Source organism: Schistocerca nitens, chromosome 10 (assembly GCF_023898315.1).
Source record: "Schistocerca nitens isolate TAMUIC-IGC-003100 chromosome 10, iqSchNite1.1, whole genome shotgun sequence".
Classification (NCBI taxonomy): Eukaryota; Metazoa; Arthropoda; class Insecta; order Orthoptera; family Acrididae; genus Schistocerca; species Schistocerca nitens.
The window spans coordinates 59,176,291-59,195,782 of record NC_064623.1 but is presented as its reverse complement, the minus strand read 5'-3'; the positions used below and the strand labels follow the sequence as shown (position 1 = coordinate 59,195,782).

Below are 19,492 nucleotides of genomic sequence, written 5' to 3'. Positions count from 1 at the left end.
AAGAACTCACGTAACAGTCCAGTTCTATTGCGTATACGTTCATGTTATGCATATCAATTTTGGAGAATTGGAGTTCCTTTCGATACATATACCTCCCTAACGAAGCATTTGCGGACCTATATTCATATAACATTTTTTGTTCAGAATTACTTATACTTTCACTGTTTAAAATATTGACCTTTCCACCCCAAACGCCCTGTATATTGTCCGCCCAAACGAATAAATTATTTTTACAACGCCTTTAATACAGTCATTGCGTTTTATTTGTGATAATACAAGTACAGAAACACAACATTATGTTTTTATGTGGTAGAACTGTAGTCAAGAAGACCCAATTCTCATATCTTTCAAATTTGGACCGCCAAAGGGAAGCGTGGCTTGGCACAAACAAAATGCGCCATTTACTAACACATGTTTGATAATGTTTGTCCATGGTTTCATCTTGGAGCAAGTCTAGCCACATGCAACCGAGTTCCAAGAACACAACAATACTGAAAGGGCGTTTTGTGAAAGAAACTGCATCGTACTACATCTGCAGCAGCAATTTGAGCCATTGTTGGTACCTCTGTGAGACAACGTACTGTTACAAATCGGTTACTTCGAGGACAGCTCCGACCCAGACTCATACCACTTACCCAAACCATCGCCATTTGCGACCTTCGTGGTGTCAAGCGAAAGTTGAGTGCAGGGTAGGATGGAGGCCTGTTGTGTTTTCTGATGACGTCTGGTTCTGCTGCAGTGGCAGTGATGGCCGTGTGTCGGTTAGGAGGAGGCCACTTCAGACCCTGCAGTCAATCTGTCTGCGTGCTAGACACACTGGAACCAAAACTGGAGCTATGATCTGGGGTCTGATTTCGTATGACAGCGGAAGCACTTCTCGTCGGTATCCTACTCACCCTGACTGCTAATTTGTACGTCAGTCTGGTGATTCGATCTGTTGTGCTGCTATTCATGAAAAGCATTCCAGGGAGTGTTTCCAGCAGGACAACGCTCGCCCACATACCGCTGTTGTAACCCAACATGCTCCAGAGAGTGTCGACATCTTGCCTTGGCATGCTACACCACCACATCTGTCTGCAATTGAGCACAATGAGACATCATCGGATGACAGCTCCAATGTCATCTACACACAGCATTAACCGTCCCTGTATTGACCGACCAAGTGCAACAGGTATGGAATCCCATTCTACACTACTGGCCATTAAAATTGCTACACCACGAAGATGACGTGCTACAGACGCGAAATTTAACCGACAGGAAGAAGATGCTGTGATATGCAAATGATTAGCTTTTCAGAGCATTCACACAAGGTTGGCGCCGGTAGCGACAGCTACAACGTGCTGACACGAGGAAAGTTTCCAACCGATTTCTCATACACAAACAGCAGTTGACCGGCGTTGCCTGGTGAAACGTTGTTATGATGCTTCGTGTAAGGAGGAGAAATGCGTACCATCACGTTTCCGACTTTGATAAAGGTCGGATTTTAGCCTATCGCGATTGCGGTTTATCGTATCGCGACATTGTTGCTCGCGTTCGTCGAGATCCAATGATTGTTGGCAGAATATGGAATCGGTGGGTTCAGTAGGGTAATACGGAACGCCATGCTGGAACCCAACGGCATCGTATCACTAGCAGTCGAAATGACAGGCATGTTATCCGTATGGCCGCAACAGATCGTGCAGCCACGTCTCCATCCCTGAGTCAACAGATGGGGACGTTTGCAAGACGACACCCATCTGCACGAACAGTTCGACGACGTTTGCAGCAGCATGGACTATCAGCTCGGAGACCGTGGCTGCGGTTACCCTTGACGCTGCATCACAGACAGGGGCTCCTGCGATGGTGTACTCAACGACGGCCCTGGGTGCACGAATGGCAAAACGTCATTTTTTCGGATGAATCCAGGTTCTGTTTACAGCATCACGATGGTCGCATCCGTGTTTGGCGACATCGCGGTGAACGCACATTGGAAGCGTGTATTTGTCATCGCCATACTGGCGTATCACCCGGCGTGATGGTAAGGGGCGCCATTGGTTACACGTCTCGGTCACCTCTTGTTCGCATTGACGGCACTTTGAACAGCGGACGTTACATTTCAGATGTGTTACGACCCGTGGCTCTACCCTTCATACGATCTCTGCAAAACACTACATTTCAGCAGGATAATGCACAACCGCATGTTGCAGGTCCTGTACGGGCCTTTCTGGATACAGAAAATGTTCGAGTGCTGCGCTGGCCAGCACATTCTCCAGATCTCTCACCAATTGAAAACGTCTGGTGAATGGTGGCGGAGTAACTGGCTCGTCACAATACGCCAGTCACTACTCTTGATGAACAGTGGTATCATGTTGAAGCTGCATGGGCAGCTGTACCTGTACACGCCATCCAAGCTCTGTTTGACTCGATGCCCAGGCGTATCAAGGCCGTTGTTACGACCAGATGTGGTTGTTCTGGGTACTGATTTCTCATGAGCTATGCACCCAAATTGCGTGAAAGATTAATCACATCTCAGTTCTAGTATAATATATCTGTACAATGAATACCCGTTTATCATCTGCATTTCTTCTCGGTGTAGCAGTTTTAATGGCCAGTAGTGTACAAACTGACATGCGGCATGTGTAGAACACAGTGCTTGCATCCCTGCATTCAACATTCTGGAGGGTGTCCTTGCACACACGCATTTCACATTTGCAATGGTTTATCTCCTGCTCTCATTAACCTGTGATCTTGCAGTACTAATCACTGAAATATGTTAGCTAGACAAATGTATTCCCCAAATTTTATTACTCCACTTTAATCATATTTTTGGCGTTGCACCGCGCGGTGTAGCTGCGCGGTCTAGGCGCTTTGTCATGGTCCGTCCGGCTGCCCCCCCCCCCCCCCCCCTTTCGGAGGTTCGGGGGTTCGAGTCCTCCCTCGGGCATGGGCGTGTGTGTGTTGTACATAGCGTAATTTAAGTTACATTAAGTAGTGGGTGGGCTTAGGGACTGATGACCTACGTAGTTTGGTCACGTAAGACCTTACCAGAAATATGCAAATTTTTGGTGTTGCGATTTTTTTTTGTGAGTGTATACAAATGATCGTGAGTTAGCAGGATGGGTTAGCTCTTTCTGTATATTTGTTATTTTTGTAGCTCTGAAGATGATGGATAAAGACCAAACTCGTAATTGGCTGTATCCAAAAGCGACTGGCACTAAAACGATTCGAGAGTAGTTCTTTGGAGTCTGATTAAGGGAGATACGTGTGTGTTTGTGTGTGTGTGTGTGTGTGTGTGTGTGTGTGTGTGTGTGTGTGTGTGTGTGTGTGTGTCTGTGTGTGATGAAAAGCGGTCGTACAGATGGAGCTGTAGACAGCTGGTCTGGGACACAGTGTACAGTCCCAGAAGCAGAGCCAGAGACGGCACTTCGCCCGCCCAGTGGGCTCGTCTGAGACTCACAAGGGGAGGTCGCCAATTGTGAAATTCAGATTCGATTCATACTGCGCATAATAAAAGCTCATGGCCAGAGGTGTAATGTGGCAAAGCACCAAGATGCACTTCTCAGCCGTTGTCGAGAAAATCGACAGTTAAAGAAACCGTTGCCGTGAAGTACTCTCTACGATGAATAATTTTCTACAGCGTCGTGGCGCAGCGGTACGCGCTCGGGTTCGTAATCCGAAGGTCGCTGGATCGAATCTCCCGCCATGCAACATTTTTTTATTATTAGTTTATTGTAATTCAAATATATATACTATTAATGAATTGCTCATGCATGTCGGTGAAGGCGGATCGCTCTCCAATTGTACCGCCTCCATTTTTCCGTTTGTTTAACAGGGTGTAGCGAAGCTCTCACGTCCGCACTGATTTTCGACGATGTTATAAGTTGCGCTAGGGACCGCATCTACCTTCTTTCGAAGTTAGCAGGCAACTACGCTGTTATGCGGCGGCTCGTTTCGGCCCATTCAACATCTGTCCTTCAAGTGTAACGAGCGAGTAACGGAGTTTATATTTCATACCCGCCACAGCAAATTTGTGTTCGTGGGGTTTCTATTCTAATTCGAACGTTTGACTTACGCTATACGTATTCGTTTCGGAATATCGTTTCTACGTCTTCCGTTAACTATACGTGGTTAACATTATGAAGGCAATTAATAACATTTGTGAAATACAACTTTGTTTGCGGAAAACATAATGATGTTCTAAGTCGCCAGGTTTTCCACGACAAACGACTTTCAACAACTTATTATATGCATAATTGTTGCAACTGATTGCCGGGAATTATATATATATATATATATATATATATATATATATATATATATATATATATATAGGTAAAGGTGGATAAATGGGCCCCCACTCTGTTTTTTTTATATAACACCTTTTATTTTTGGTATAATCACCTAAAATTAACATAAAACATTTCTCTAGTATGTCCTGCAATAGTTACGACATGTTTTGGTCCAACTTTTTAATATTTAAAACAAAATTTTATTTTTTTTCCTGATACTCTGCATTTTGTTGCGTCAAGAATCTGTGCTGGTAATATGGGGCCCAAGGTAGTTTGAAATAAAAAGAAACAAAAATTTGAAAAATATAATTTTATTTAATTTTTCTGTATAATGAAAGAAAGATTCACTCTGAACATTGTTAATTAGTCTACTGGTGGGATGATTTTCACAGCCTACGCCTAGCCTATTTACAATAGTCACACACATAAGCATCTTTTTCGCATCCAGCGCATTCGTTTTGAGCCCACATCTCACACGCTATACACTGGACCCAAAGTTCACCTTTTGTGTCCTTTGAAAAAATCCCTTCACAAAATAGACATACAGCGTCATCAACATCAGGGACAGAAACACCAACTTTTTATTTCTTGTGCAAAGCTGGTAGGCCATGCGCCTGACATTATGGAATCCAAATTCTACGGCCTTACCAGAAATGGCGAGAAGATATTTAACCAGTTCGTCCTGAAGTCCCTGTGGTGAAACCGGTGGAAAGCCTTTGGAGCGTAGAACGAGGGACAGAGTACACTTTAACCGCTTTTTTCAACCCAATTTTTTTCTCTTTAATAACTACAATAGCATTTGCCATATTTGCTTTGTCCCACGATTGCCGTTTCGATTTTTTTGGGGGTAAAAAATGTGTTGGAGGCATCTGAAACATAAAGAGTAGCAATATCTAATTGATTTTACGGGGTCCATAATACCAGCAGCAAAAGGGGCCCATTTATCCACCCTCGCCATCTTAGGAAATACGATCTTGCCTACGATTAGTTTGGTTCGCAACCGACGTTAATTAACGTAAAACGGTATCCCAACAGCAAGCCAAATACGTACCTTACCTTAGTTCTACTCATAACATGTTAGAAATTTGAGTTTTATTCAAGTAAACACTAACCTTTCAAAGTTTTGATGACAGCGAAAAAATTCACAACACAACTACTCACAAACCATGACAGCTACTACGTCTGCGCACTGTACAGTGAGGTTTGGCAACTAGTTGTAGTAGTTCATGTGCTCCCCGCTAGAATTCGTGGCCGGTACTTCCAAATATGTAGGGGGCCCATAATACCAGCAGGGGCCCATTTTTCCACCTTTGCCTATATATATATATATATATATATATATATATATATATATATATATATATATGTGTGTGTGTGTGTGTGTGTGTGTGTGTGTGTACACACATTTGAATTACAAAAAAAATACTAAAAAAAAGGTTGCGTGGCGCGAGATTCGACCGGCGACCTTCGGATTACGAACCCGAGCGCTTACCGCTGCGCAACGACGCTGTAGAAAATTATCAATCGTAGAGACTATTTCACAGCAACGGTTTCTTTTAACTGTCGATTTTCTCGACTACGGCTGAGAAGTGCATCTTGATGCTTTGCCACATTACACCTCTGGCCATGAGCTTTTATTATGCGCAGTATGAATTGAATCTGAATTTCACAATTGGCGGCCTCCCCTTGTCAGCGTAGTGTGCAGACGGACAGTGGAGGAGAGAGGGACGGACGGACGTGTGCAGCCGCCTCAGGTGACTGACCTGTCCCTGGCAGTCCTTTCAGAGCAAGGGGGCGACGGCTGCCTCCTGGACGTCCTGGGCGGTATCGCCAGTCTATGTCGTCGCGATGAGGGCTCGTCCGGCGACTCGCACGGGGCGCAGCTCACGGCCGCCAAATCCCGCACTGGCTGCAACACACACACACACACACGTTTGTTTAGTTAGCTGCCTATTGTCAGCCGACCAGACCAAATATTACTCCCCCATTTAGACTTCCGTTGGTGAATGTACAGGGCGAATCACCTTAAACTTGCAGCTCAAATATCGCGGAAATGGAAAGTGCTTTTCATATGCGAATTACACAGAATGGATTGGTAGTCAGGGGATCGTATTGTTAGCTAATCAGCAGATTGTAAAAATACAGTGTTTTGTGCAAACATACTCTTTTTTAAAATCGAACAAGGCCTATTTACATTAACAAAATAAGTGTTGGGTAAATCAGAATGTTAGTGGTGTTTGTTGCAGCATTCTACACCCATGCTCATAAATAAAAGGATAATGCTGACACATGGTGAAACAACGCTCTGGTGGGCGGTTTGCGGGTTTAAGTCACCTCAGGGTATGACCATGCGGTGCATTTGACCTGCGGTCGTCGCATAGTGGCGCTGGCAGCAGTCCACATACGCAGAGGTGTGTTGGTGCATGTCAGAGTACGGGGCAGCGAGTAAGTGTGCAGACGTTTTCAGACGTGCTAATGGTGACTGTGTTGAAAATGGCTCAAAGAACACGTATTGATGACGTTATGAAGAGTAGAAGACTAGGGCGACTGGAGGCTGGTCAAACACAGCAGGTCGTAGCACGGGCCCTTCATGTGCCACAAAGTGTGATCTCAAGATTATGGCAACGATTCCAGGAGACAGGAACACCACAAGAAGACCGATACCTCACCATCAATGCCCGCGGACGGCCACGGGGTACTGCAGTTAGCCTTGCTCGGGACCTTACCGCAGCCACTGGAACAGTTGTCTAAAGACACACAGTCTACAGACGACTGAGCAGGCATGGTTTATTCGCCCGAAGACCTGCAAGGTGCATTCCACTGCTGACCCTTGGTCACAGGAGAGCCCTTAATGCCTGATGTCAAGAACACAGTACATGGTCATTGGAACAGTGGTCCCAGGTTATGTTCACGGACGAGTCCAGGTATAGTCTGAACAGTGATTCTCGCCAGGTTTTCATCTGGCGTGAACCAGGAACCAGATATCAACCCCTTAATGTCCTTGAAAGGGACCTGTATCGAGGTCGTGGTTTGATGGTGTGGGGTGGGATTATGATTGGTGCACGTACACACCAGCATGTCTTTGACAGAGGAACTGTAACATATCAGGTGTATTGAGACGTCATTTTGCACCAGTATGTCCGCCTTTTCAGGGGTGCAGTGGGTCCCACCTTCCTCGTGATGGACGATAACGCACGGCCCCACCGAGCTGCCATCGTGGAGGAGAACCTTCAAACAGAAAATATCATGTGAATGGAGTGGCCTGCCTGTTCTCCAGACTTAAACCGCATTGAGCACATCTGGGATGCTCTCGGTCGACGTCTTCAAACCCCTAAGACACTTCAGGAGCTCCGACAGCTGACCCAGAGTATGCCAACCCGTTGTGCGGCCTGAGTACGTGTGCATGGTGATCATATCCCATATTGACGTCGGGGTACATGTGCAGGAAACAGTGGCGCTTTTTTTAGCACATGTGTTTCGGGATAGTTTTCTCAACTTATCACAAATACTGTGGACTTACAGATCTGTGTCGTGTGTGTTCCCTACGTGCCTATGCTGTTAGCGCCAGTATTGTGTTGCGTCACATTGTGTGGCACCACATTCAGCAATTATCCTTAATTTATGAGCATGAATGTAGTACGAGTCGTTTACGAGATACCGTATATTAGAAATTGCCACAAAAACACTTGTTTGTGCCATTCAACCTCCGTAGTTGCTAGATACAATGTTGTTATGTTTCCTTAAAGCGTGCCTGTGTTTCTTCAGACCACTGGGCCTTCTTAGTCGTTTAGTGAGTGACAATACAATCAGTAGGTCGTAAGTGGACGGTGGGATTTATCAATGCAGCCGACATGCTCTTGGTGTATGGAGAGTTAGGAAGAGTGCAGCTCGTTGTTGTATGGTGTATGCGACAAGATATCCCAATAGACGTTAACCATCTCAGCAGCGGTTTATCAACCTTTTCAACCAGTTACCTGAAAGTAATAGATTGGTTCAAATGGCTCTGAGCACTATGGGACTCAACTGCTGTGGTCATAAGTCCCCTAGAACTTAGAACTACTTAAACCTAACTAACCTAAGGACAGCACACAACACCCAGCCATCACGAGGCAGAGAAAATCCCTGACCCCGCCGGGAATCGAACCCGGGAACCCGTGCGTGGGAAGGGAGAACGCTACCGCACGACCACGAGATGCGGGCTGGAAGTGGTAGAGTCACACCTAGACAGCATGGCAGAAGGAAACAACTGACGACAGATGAGGGGGAAATTGATGTTCTCGCTGCCGTTGCAGTTGATCCGCACGTTAGCTACCGCGCAGTCGCACGAGGACATGTCATGAGTCAGGCAAGTGTCCTGCACATTATCCACCGACATGCGTTCCATCGCTATCACATCTCTTTCCATCAAGAGCTGCATGGAAATGATCGTGAGAACCGTGTTAACTGCTGTACATGGGCATTAAGATATGATACTCCACATGTACCATGTATCTCGTTTAGTAAGTAATGAAGCCACATTTACCAATCGCAGCTGGCTCTGAGCACTATGGCACTTAACATCTGTGGTCATCAGTCCCCTAGAACTTAGAACTACTTAAACCTAACTAACGTAAGGGCATCACACACATCCATGCCCGAGGCAGGATTCGAACCTGTGACCGTAGCAATCGCGCGGTTCCGGACTGCGCGCCTAGAACCGCGAGACCACCGCGGCCGGCACCAATCGCAGCCAGGTAAACGGCCGGAACATACAGTATTGATCTGTTGACAATCCCCGAAGCCCTCACCTAATGGAATGTTAGACCCTGGTGTGGGATAGTGAATCATCAGCTTATAGGCTCTTATTTCAAAGACGGAACACTGAAAAAATGGCTCTGAGCACTATGGGACTTAACATCTTAGGTCATCAGTCCCCTAGAACTTAGAACTAGTTAAACCTAACTAACCTAAGGACATCACACACATCCATGCCCGAGGCAGGATTCGAACCTGCGACCGTAGCAGTCGCGCGGTTCCGGACTGCGCCGCCTAGAACCGCGAGACCACTGCGGCCGGCCGGAACACTGAACGTGCTCTAGTATTACAGCCTCCTAACAGGCCATATTCCACGTGTGCTATAAGACGCTCCTCTGCAGACTAAGAGGAACCTCTGGTACCAGCATAATGGCTGTCCAGACCATAGCGGACGAAGTGCTACAGTAGGTCTCCACGAATTGTTTCCAAATTGTTGGACTGGCGGCAGAGGACTTGTATCTCGGCCAGCCCATTCCCCGGATTTGACGCCTGTAGACCCTCTTTTCTGTGGGAAAAGCTGAAGGACGCTGCCTACAAGGACATTCCACTACATTCGAGGATATGCGACGCTATAATACTGCAGCCTGCTCGGACACCTCCATTGAAATGCTAGCACGTGTGCAGCAGTCGTTCCATATCAGACTGGAAGCGTGTATTACCGCTGACGGTGGTAATTCTGAAAACAGTCTGTGGCGGTCAGTTGACTTGTTACTGGTCAGAATCCACATAACTAGAGTATGCACTTGTGTTGCTCTTCAGCGTGTCCCACCACAGGTACTGTACAAGTCAAAGTGTGGGATATTTTCAAAACACAGTGCCTCAGAAACGACTCCCACTAAAATCCTGCAACAAACACCTCTGGCATTGTAATTTACCCTACTTTTAGTCTGTTAATATCAATAAGCACTGTTCCATTTTAAAAACGTATGTCTGCATAAAAAATACACTAGCTAACAATACGAGCCAGTCAATTCTGTGAGAAACGCATATCAATAACACTCTACACTTCCGCAATATTTACGTTGCAAGTTTTAGGTCATTCACCCTGTATACACCACTGTGCTTAAATGCTGTTTATTACTTTACTTACAACAAACAATCAATGTTATAGACACTAATATACTTACAACAGTTTCCCTGATAACTGTAAATGTCATTTGGTATGTTCCATTGTTGGAAAGGTGGGGGTATCAGCAAGCAAGTGAGTATTGGTATGAATATTTTCGAATGGCTTTCGAAGACCTCATCTCCAGGCCTGCTTCTGAGTCCACCTAGTATTTGTCGCCTATGGATAGACTACCCTGATGTATTCTGATACAAACAACACTAAATTTAGCTCAAAGTCACATTTACAACACGATAAAGTAGAAAATCAAAATTTAAATTTTACATATAAAATCAATATTGGACTCGTCTGTAGGTATATTTCCAGCTAGTTATCTTTCGCGACATACATGTAAATAAATAGTGTGTCGTGTATTCAGTTGCTACTTGCATACTATTTTACTGATTATCTGCTGTGAACTGCTACTTCTTATGAAGAGTCAGCATTGCAGATAATATTGTTTCACAAATTGCCTCGAAAATGGTTGCCGCTGAGATTGTAATGTAGAGTGTCCGAGAAGAAATGATCAGCATTCAGAAACGTGACAAGAACGATCGTTTACAGCAAAAAAGTCTGGTAAACATGTGATCCAACCTGTCTGCCTTGAGAGCTAAGAGCACTTGTTCATCTTCGCTGCTGTGAAACACACCTTTCTACTGAACGTGTGCCCATGTTTACTGGTGATTTTTTCCAGGTTTTGGCCCGTACTAGATCCTCTCAGAATATGGAAAGCAAAGATCTTGCAGTAGAAGATATTTGTTTTACAGTATCTAAGATGAAGTAGTACTCTACCTTTAGCTGCAAATATTCCTACAAACGAGTCCAATGTTTATTTTATACTTTATCGTGTAGTAAATGTGACTCTGAGCTAAATTTAGTGTCATTTGTGTCAGAATAGATCAGGAGAGTCTATCCATAGGCGACAAATACTAGCTGGACTCAAAACCAGCTCTGAAGATGAAGGCCACAAAAGCCATATTTACCAGACTTTTTAGCTTCGAATGATCGTTCCTTTCGCAACCCGGAATACTGACCATTCCTGCTGCGACATCCTGTATACATTGTTTCGTTGACAGTGCTCATCTAACATAGTTGCTAAAAATATGCGATGGAAATTGCGCCGCCTATCGGGCGCGGACACTAACATGTGCCCATTTGAAACATTAAAACAGAAACAACTGAAAAAACGACAGTTAATTTTAAAAATAAATATGAAAGAACAGAGCTTAATGTATTGTCGACAGTATTATTAACAGTAGACAAGCAGATTAAATATAAATAAGAGCTGACAATTAGGCTTTACAGAAATTATTATTTCGTAAAGGACAGAATGATATGGAAAAAATTTTTTTACAGACAGCTGTACAGTTCAGAAAATATTTGCATGAAGGTAACTTAGCTAGCACATGTCTATGAGATTCGAAGAAAATGATGTTTCGGTACCACAGACAGGAAAATACAGTAGAAATAATGGAATCAAAATTCCACGAGCAGTCGATTGAGACCACTCAAAAGTTTTTGTTACATAGTTGAGGATGAGGTCATCGTTCTTAGAAATATGCTTGAAAATCTCTAACTATTCGAGTACATCTAGCTTCTGATCTTTCTTTTCTCTAACAAGGGAACCTCCCCATCGCACCCCCCTCAGATTTAGTTATAACTTGGCACAGTGGATAGGCCTTGATAAACTGAACACAGATCAATTGAGAAAACAGGAAGAAGTTGTGTGGAAGTGTGAAAAAATAAGCAAAATATACAAACTGAGTAGTCCATGGGACACATAGGCAACATCAAGGATGACGTGAGCTCAGCAGTGCCGTGGTCCCGTGGTAGCGTGAGCAGTTGCAGAAGGAGAGGTCCTTGGTTCAAGTCTTCCCACGAGTAAAAATTTTACTTTCTTTATTTTTGCATATTGACGTCTCTGTTCACTGTAATAAGTTTAGCGTCTGTGTTTTGCGACCGCATCGCAAAACCGTGCGATTAGTAGACGAAAGGACGTGCCTCTCCAATGGGAACCGAAAACATTTGATCGCAAGGTCATAGGTCAACCGATTCCTCCACAGGAAAACACATCTGATATATTCTATACGACACTGGTGACGGCATGTGCGTCACATGACAGGAATATGTTGTCGACCCACCTAACTTGTACGCCGGCCGAAGTGGCCGTGCGGTTAAAGGCGCTGCAGTCTGGAACCGCGAGACCGCTACGGTCGCAGGTTCGAATCCTGCCTCGGGCATGGATGTTTGTGATGTCCTTAGGTTAGTTAGGTTTAACTAGTTCTAAGTTCTAGGGGACTAATGACCTCAGCAGTTGAGTCCCATAGTGCTCAGAGCCATTTGAACCATTTTTGAACCTAACTTGTACACTTGGCGAATGGGTAAAAAGATTCTTCTACCTTGCCCGATTTAGGTTTTCTTGTGGATGTGATAATCACTCCCAAAAAAGTGATGAAAACATAAGAGTTTGTCACATAAACTGAAAATAAAAAATTAAACTTTTCACTCGATGGAAGATTTGAACTAAGGACCTTTCGCTTCACAGCTGCAAACGTTACCACGAGACCACGGCGCTCCTGCGTTCTCAGTATCCTTGATGTTGCCTATCTTCCCATGAACTACTCAGTTTGTATATTTTGCTTATTTTTTCACAGTTCCACACAACTTCTTCCTGTTTTCTCAATTGATCTGTGTTCGGTTTTTCAAGGCCTATCTGTGCCAACTTATAACTAAATCTGAGGGGGGTGCGATGGGGAGGTTCCATTGTAAGTAAAATCAAATTCCTTTAACGCTTTTCGGTTTGTGTACACAAATTAGCAGATGATCGGCAAAAGTGGAATTGTGTGTATTAGTGCCTCTTTCTCCCAAAAAATGTTCCTTGTAATTGACACTAAAAGACTTTCTAGTTTGTCCTATATAATAAACGAGACACATATCACAAGTGATTTTATACGCTCCTGAATTGTGTATAGAAGCAACTGTGGACTTAACATTGTGAATGAGATTTTTTTGCAAGTTACTGTTCATGGGAAAGGCAACTTTGAATCCATATTTTTTAATCAGGAGACGACGAATTTTGTACGCATTAAGGCCTAAAAATGGAAATCGAGAAAACATTTTTGTACCATCTACTGTCAGAAACAGCACTGCTGCCTAAGGTGGTCACTTTAGTGTCAGTTTTAATTTTGAAGATCTTGTCAGCTGACGTGGGATCAGAGACGTCATTAATTGCAATAGTTGTGATTACGCTCGTCTCTTCATTAAGCTTGCCACGTGACGAAGGTACAGGAACTGCACGATGAATGGCTGAATGGAAAAATGCTTTCTTATGGGAATGAGGATGCACTGAACTAGCGGTCACAATTTGATCTGTATTAGTGGTTTTCGAGAATACTGAAAGAAAGTTTGTCGTTGTCAATAGCAATACTGAGGTCCAAGTAATTAAGCTGACAGTTGTTATTTTCTAATTCACAAGTGAAGCTGATTTTTCATGAAGACTGCTAAAAATTTGAAACAAATGCTAAATTCCTTCCCTGGGACAACTGTATATGATCAAAATGTTGTCTACGTACCTAGTAGAAGACAAAATACCCAGATCAGCAGCTGAAAAATTATTGAAGAATCTCTCTTCTACTTAATTAATGAAAATATCGACCAAGATACCTGCCAAGTGGGTTACCCATTGCCAGACCGTAAGCCTGATACTATAGTTCGCCATTGAAAGCAAAATGGTTGTGTTATGCTACTATTCTTGGCAAACGAATTAGGTCAGTGATTTGTTCATCAGAAGTATCTTTTCTAAAAGTACTTAGGTTTTTTTCACGAGGTCAATGGTACCTTAGTATATAGTTTCGTAATATCTAATTAAAAACAATTTAGTATCTTGGCTACATTGCAGATCTTTCATTTTACTGGCTAGATTTTGACTATTGACGACAGAATAATTATTTCGAAAAACAAAGTATTTTTTTATTTTTTCGTGAAAAAAATCTTTCTAACTCATGACATGCACTGTTTATACTGTTCACAATCGGACGTATCGGATGGTGACGCTTATTTACTTTGAACTGGGAACGCAATTTTTGGGCCTGTGGGTTCATAATAATAAACCGTTTTTTATGAAATGTTTTAAGAAAATGCGTAACGCGGTTAACGGCAAGCCTAATTCCTTTTTGTATCATGGGGGTCAGACCTCATCTAGTTCCGAAAAAAATTGTAATGTTTTAGTCACATATTCGTTCTGAGTTGCAATGCTTACTGGATTACTTTTCTCAGATGTCGTTATAAGGGTATAGTCTTCTTTTAGCTTGATATTAATATTTTTAATCAATTTTTATCACAATCATATTGACAGCAGTTTTTAACTGTATGTGTCTCAAAAATACTACATTCATCAGACCGACCCTCGTTTGTCGAGAAGTGTCTACTTTGACTCTATCAAGGCATTTTTTAAGATCTACAATCATATTTCCTACAACATTATTATCTGACAAGTTAGGCACTACAATGTATTTGAGCCCATTTTCCAACAAGACAGTTTCTTCCAGTGTAATATCTATTTCAGTCTCATTCAGAATTCTGTTGAAAAATTAATACTCAGACCTTTGAAAACTACTAACAATAGGCTTTTTCACAGGTAAAATTCCCTTAAGATTAGCCAGTTTCTTCTCGTGTCTTTTTGCAATACAGTTCTTATATTTGTCCAACCTGTCGTTAATAACATCCCAAAATGCATCAGTTTGAAATATAAAATGTAAGCAAAAAAATTTAATGAGCTCAACATACAAAACAAAGGCCTCTTCACTTAATCTGTCCTTTTTCTTGTATAAAGCGCTGATTTTGTCGGAAATAATTTTCTAATGAGGATCCGCCCCCCCTTCGTTATCTGCTGAGTATGTACTAGACATTTCAGTCAATGAACCAAATGATGCTGCGTTGCGCAGACTACCGCCAATTATTGTAGTAATGTTTGAAACGGTAGACATAATTGCTACGTCATCTGCATCAGGTTCTCCACCAGATTTTGAACCTTATGTGTGCGCTGCCATGACCTTTTCCAGCACTTCATTATATGATCAGCCAAAACTTCATGTGCCATGGAGGTGTGACAATGTGCGGAGACAGTCTTCTGTGTCTTCTTATTTGCTACTCACCATATAGCAGAGATGCTGAGTCGCGATAGGCAAAAAGATTCACACAATTGTAGCTTTCGGCCATTAAGGCCTTTGTTGGCAACACACACACACACACACACACACACACACACACACACACACACACACGCAAACGCAACTTGCACACACGTCTGCAGTCTCAGATAACTGAAACTTTGTTGTGCCTATTGCGACTCAGAATATCCGCTAAATAGTGAGCAGCAACTTTCCTTCTCTAATATTGTTACATTCCATCCTGGATTTTCCATTGTTTGATTTTCTTCTTATGTTTGTTATCCCTTTGTCCCACATTGGCGCAGGGTTGGTATGATCTCACATGGTTAGTTTAAGGAATGACCACATTCCCCTCTCGTCGCCACATGGTTACCGCTCCCACAGAATATAACTGTGAGTACCAACCCATCATTCACCTGTTGAGCTGTAGGAAACCGCCTAAAAACCACATCCAGGCTGGCTGCCACACCGTCTATGTGCCGGCACGCCTCCCTACACCAGCTACATGGGCGAGCAGTCATTCACATAGTTCCAAAAGAAGTATTTATGCAAGTCACTATGATCCTCCTAACTATAAAAAAGAGGATAAATAATATGCCTTTTACGTTCAACTCTGTGCAAAAACTGTTTTCATCACATTGCATATTTTCAGTAACTATCCTACATGCAAATGTCTAGAGGACGAATGTACGGATTTAGAAGCATATTCCATTAGGGAAAAGATAGACACCGTCTACAGGAAAGTTAAAGAGGGCTTTGGAGAAACGACAAGCAGCTATATGAATATCAGGGGCTCAGATGGAAAACAACTCCTAACCAAAGAATGGGAAGCTGGAAGTAGAAGCAGTATATAGAGCGTCTATACAAGGCAGTTGTTCTTGAGGGCAATATTATAGAAAGGGAAGAGGACATAATTGAGGACGACGTGGGAGATATCATACTGTGAGGAGAATTTGACAGGGCACTGAAAGAGCTAATTCGAAACAAGGCCCCATTCCGTCAGAACCACTTACAGCCCTGGTAGATCCAGCCATGACACAATTATTGCATCTGGTGTACAGAATGTATGAGACCGGCGAAATACCCTCAGACTTCAAGAAGAATACAATAATTCCAAATCCAAACTAAGAAATAGCTGACAGGTGGGGAAATTACCAGACTATCAGTTTAATAAGTCATGGTTGCAAAATACTAACAGGAATTCTTTACAGAAGAATGAGAAAACTAGTAGCAAATCGGGGTAGATCAGTCTGAATTTCGGAAAAATTTAGGAACACGCGAAGCGGAACTGACCCCACGATTTATCTTAGAAGGGAAACGCAAACGTACTTTTATATCGTTTGTAGATTTAGAGAAAGTTTTTAACAATGTTGACTGGAATACTCTCTTTGAAATTCTGAAGGTAGCAGGGGTAAAAATACAGGGAGCGAAAAGCTATTTACAAGTTGTACAGAAACCAGACTGTATTTTAAGAGTAGAGTGGCGTGAAAGGGAAGCAGTGGTTGAGAAGGGAGTGAGACAGGGTTGTAACCTATCCCCGACGTTATTGAATCCGTACATTGAACAAGCAGTAAAGGAAAGCAAAGAAAAATTGGAACAGGAATTAAAGTTCAGGAAGAAGAAATAAAAACTTTGAGATTTCCCGATGACATTGTAAGTCTGTCAGTGACAGAAAAGGACTTGGAGAAGCAGTTGAATGGAATGGACAATGTCTTGAAAGATGGACACGAAGTGAACATCAACAATAGCAAAACAAGGATAGTAGAATGTGGTCGAATTAAATCGGGTGATGCTGAGGGAATTAGATTAGGAAACGATAACTTAAAGTAATGGATGAGTTTTGCTATGTGGGGAGTAAAATAACTAAAGATGTAAGAAGTAGAAAGGATGTAAAATGTAGACTGGCAAAGGCAAGAAAAGCGTTTCAGAAGAAAAGAAGCTTGTTAACATCCAATATAGATTTAAGAGTTAGGAAGTCATTTCTTAAGGTATTTGTATGGAGTGTAGCCATGTGTGGAAGTGAAACACGGACGATAAAATAAAATTATGTAGGGGTGTTAAATATAATAATTTGATAAAAGAAATTTTTGATTCTTTTCGCAAATTAACACAAACAACACAGATTCTTCAGAAAATGAGAAAACAGGTGAAGAATTCATTAAAAAATACAGTAATACACCAGTTGAATATGTATGCCTGAATGATATACATGAATTAATCGGTAGATTAACAGTTGTTCATGGTGAGGAGATAGCTGGTAACAAAAAATTTTACAATGAAAAAGTAAGAATAACAAAAATTTTAACAAATAAATTTAATAATTTAATTATCAGAACCCAAAAGACATACCCTATTTGTTCAGATTTCTAAATCATCTACCTATTACATTTCAGGGGAATGAGAAATACGGAAAATGGGTGAGTAACACATTAATTAACAAATTAAATGCATCTACTAAGATATAATTATTGTGGTCCATGTATAAAATTAGATGAAAGATTTAGATGAAGATATAAATACATTACATCAAGCTTGTAAACAACATGATACTGCATACAGAGGTTCAGAGGTTATAAAGGTATAGAGTGTGGGCACAGGCAGATAAAATGCTACAGAATGTAGCAAAAGAGGGAATGTTTAATAATAATGAATCAACTGACGGAACATTAGCTGTTACAACTATTGAAGGTGTAATGTATTGAAAAAGAAAATTAGGTGTAGGTGTTAATATTGATGACAGTGGATGGAACTGTAATACATATTCTTTTTGTATACAAATTAATAATTTCAGTATTGATTACCTGTGGTGGTATGTGGTACACCAAAAGCTACATCAGTTGAAATAGACCTCAATAAGAATCAGTTATGTAGTAAAGACTATTTTTTAACTGGTACACAAAGAAGTAAAATGAGATAAAAATTGGCAAAAATTTACTCATATCATTAGGCATAGTGGCCGAGCGGTTCTAGGCGCTTCAGTCGGGAATCGCGCGACCGCTACGGTCGCAGGTTCGAATCCTGCCTCGGGCATGGGTGTGTGTGATGTCCTTAGGTTAGTTAGGTTTAAGTAGTTCTAAGTTCTAGGGGACTGATGACCTCAGATGTTAAGTCCCGCAATGCTGAGAGCCAATTGAACGATATATTTTATTTAATTGCTGGACCATCGACACCAGTAAGTGTTTTGCAGAAATATACCGCATTCTCAAAAGTACTTCAGCTTCCGTACTCATCATTTAAAGTCGTTAAGATAGTACCTGCAGATTTTATTTAATTGCAATCTTTCATTTATAAAATTCGCAATTGACGAGTTATAGGAACCTTCGACCATTCGATTCATGCGTTTATTCTTATCGTATACTGTGGAGTCAGCAGTATTTGGTCTGTAATGCGGCAACTACGTATCCCAGGCCCTAGGCAACGACACCAGCCAAAGCTTTTAATATTTCAACGTTGAAGCGGAGCGTGTATAGTTATTTGAAAAGCCCGCGACACTGAGTAACACTGAAATGTTCCGTGTGATTTTACCGGAAGATTATAAACTAAATGTTAAAACATACTGTGTGCAATGGGACTGTTATTCATGGTGCTCAGGAAATACTTCAAGCTTCAAAACTTACTTTCAGTGATTCTCTGTGTCTGCAGGCTGTTCACGGCAAAGACTGGTTAAATTTGGAGAGGTATTTGTGGCATCCTAGGTCAGTATCCATTCCTTTATTTCGGCCGAGTCATAATTTGGATTTTGTTGTGCAGCACTGTTCGTTCATTCAATATAGTGAAACGCGTATGTACTCGGTAGCAGCGATGGCGAGGCATTGCAGAGTCTCTGGCCAGAGAGCTATTTGTCGTTCCTAGTCTGCGCTTGACCGCGCGAGAGTTCAGTTCTGTTGCGAGGCAGTTGCGGTCTAGTTCGAGAGTAGTAGTGCATGCGAGATGACGTAGTCTGTGATAGACGTCGACATGGCACTCTGGTCAAGATTCGGGACAAGGTATATATTTTAAATAAGGTAATGAAGCAGCATTGCGCACATTTGATAATGTAATGTAAATTAACTGTAACTAATTTGTTCAACAATCGCCCAAATAATAATTTGTTTTCAAACCAAGCATTTTAACAAAACAAAAATTTTATTGAAAGAAATATTTCCCTTGGTGTTCCT

At 42.2% G+C, this 19,492-nt stretch overlaps 1 protein-coding gene across 1 annotated transcript in view; it reads right to left on the bottom strand.

Moving 5' to 3' along the window:
- Nucleotides 1–19,492, bottom strand: part of LOC126209863 (uncharacterized) — a 193,810-nt gene that overhangs the window by 160,188 nt on the left and 14,130 nt on the right. Inside the window, exon 3 of the mRNA XM_049938989.1 lies at nt 6,032–6,177. Within this exon, the coding sequence (XP_049794946.1) occupies nt 6,032–6,177 (146 nt within the window). The remainder of the gene's footprint in view (nt 1–6,031; nt 6,178–19,492) is intronic.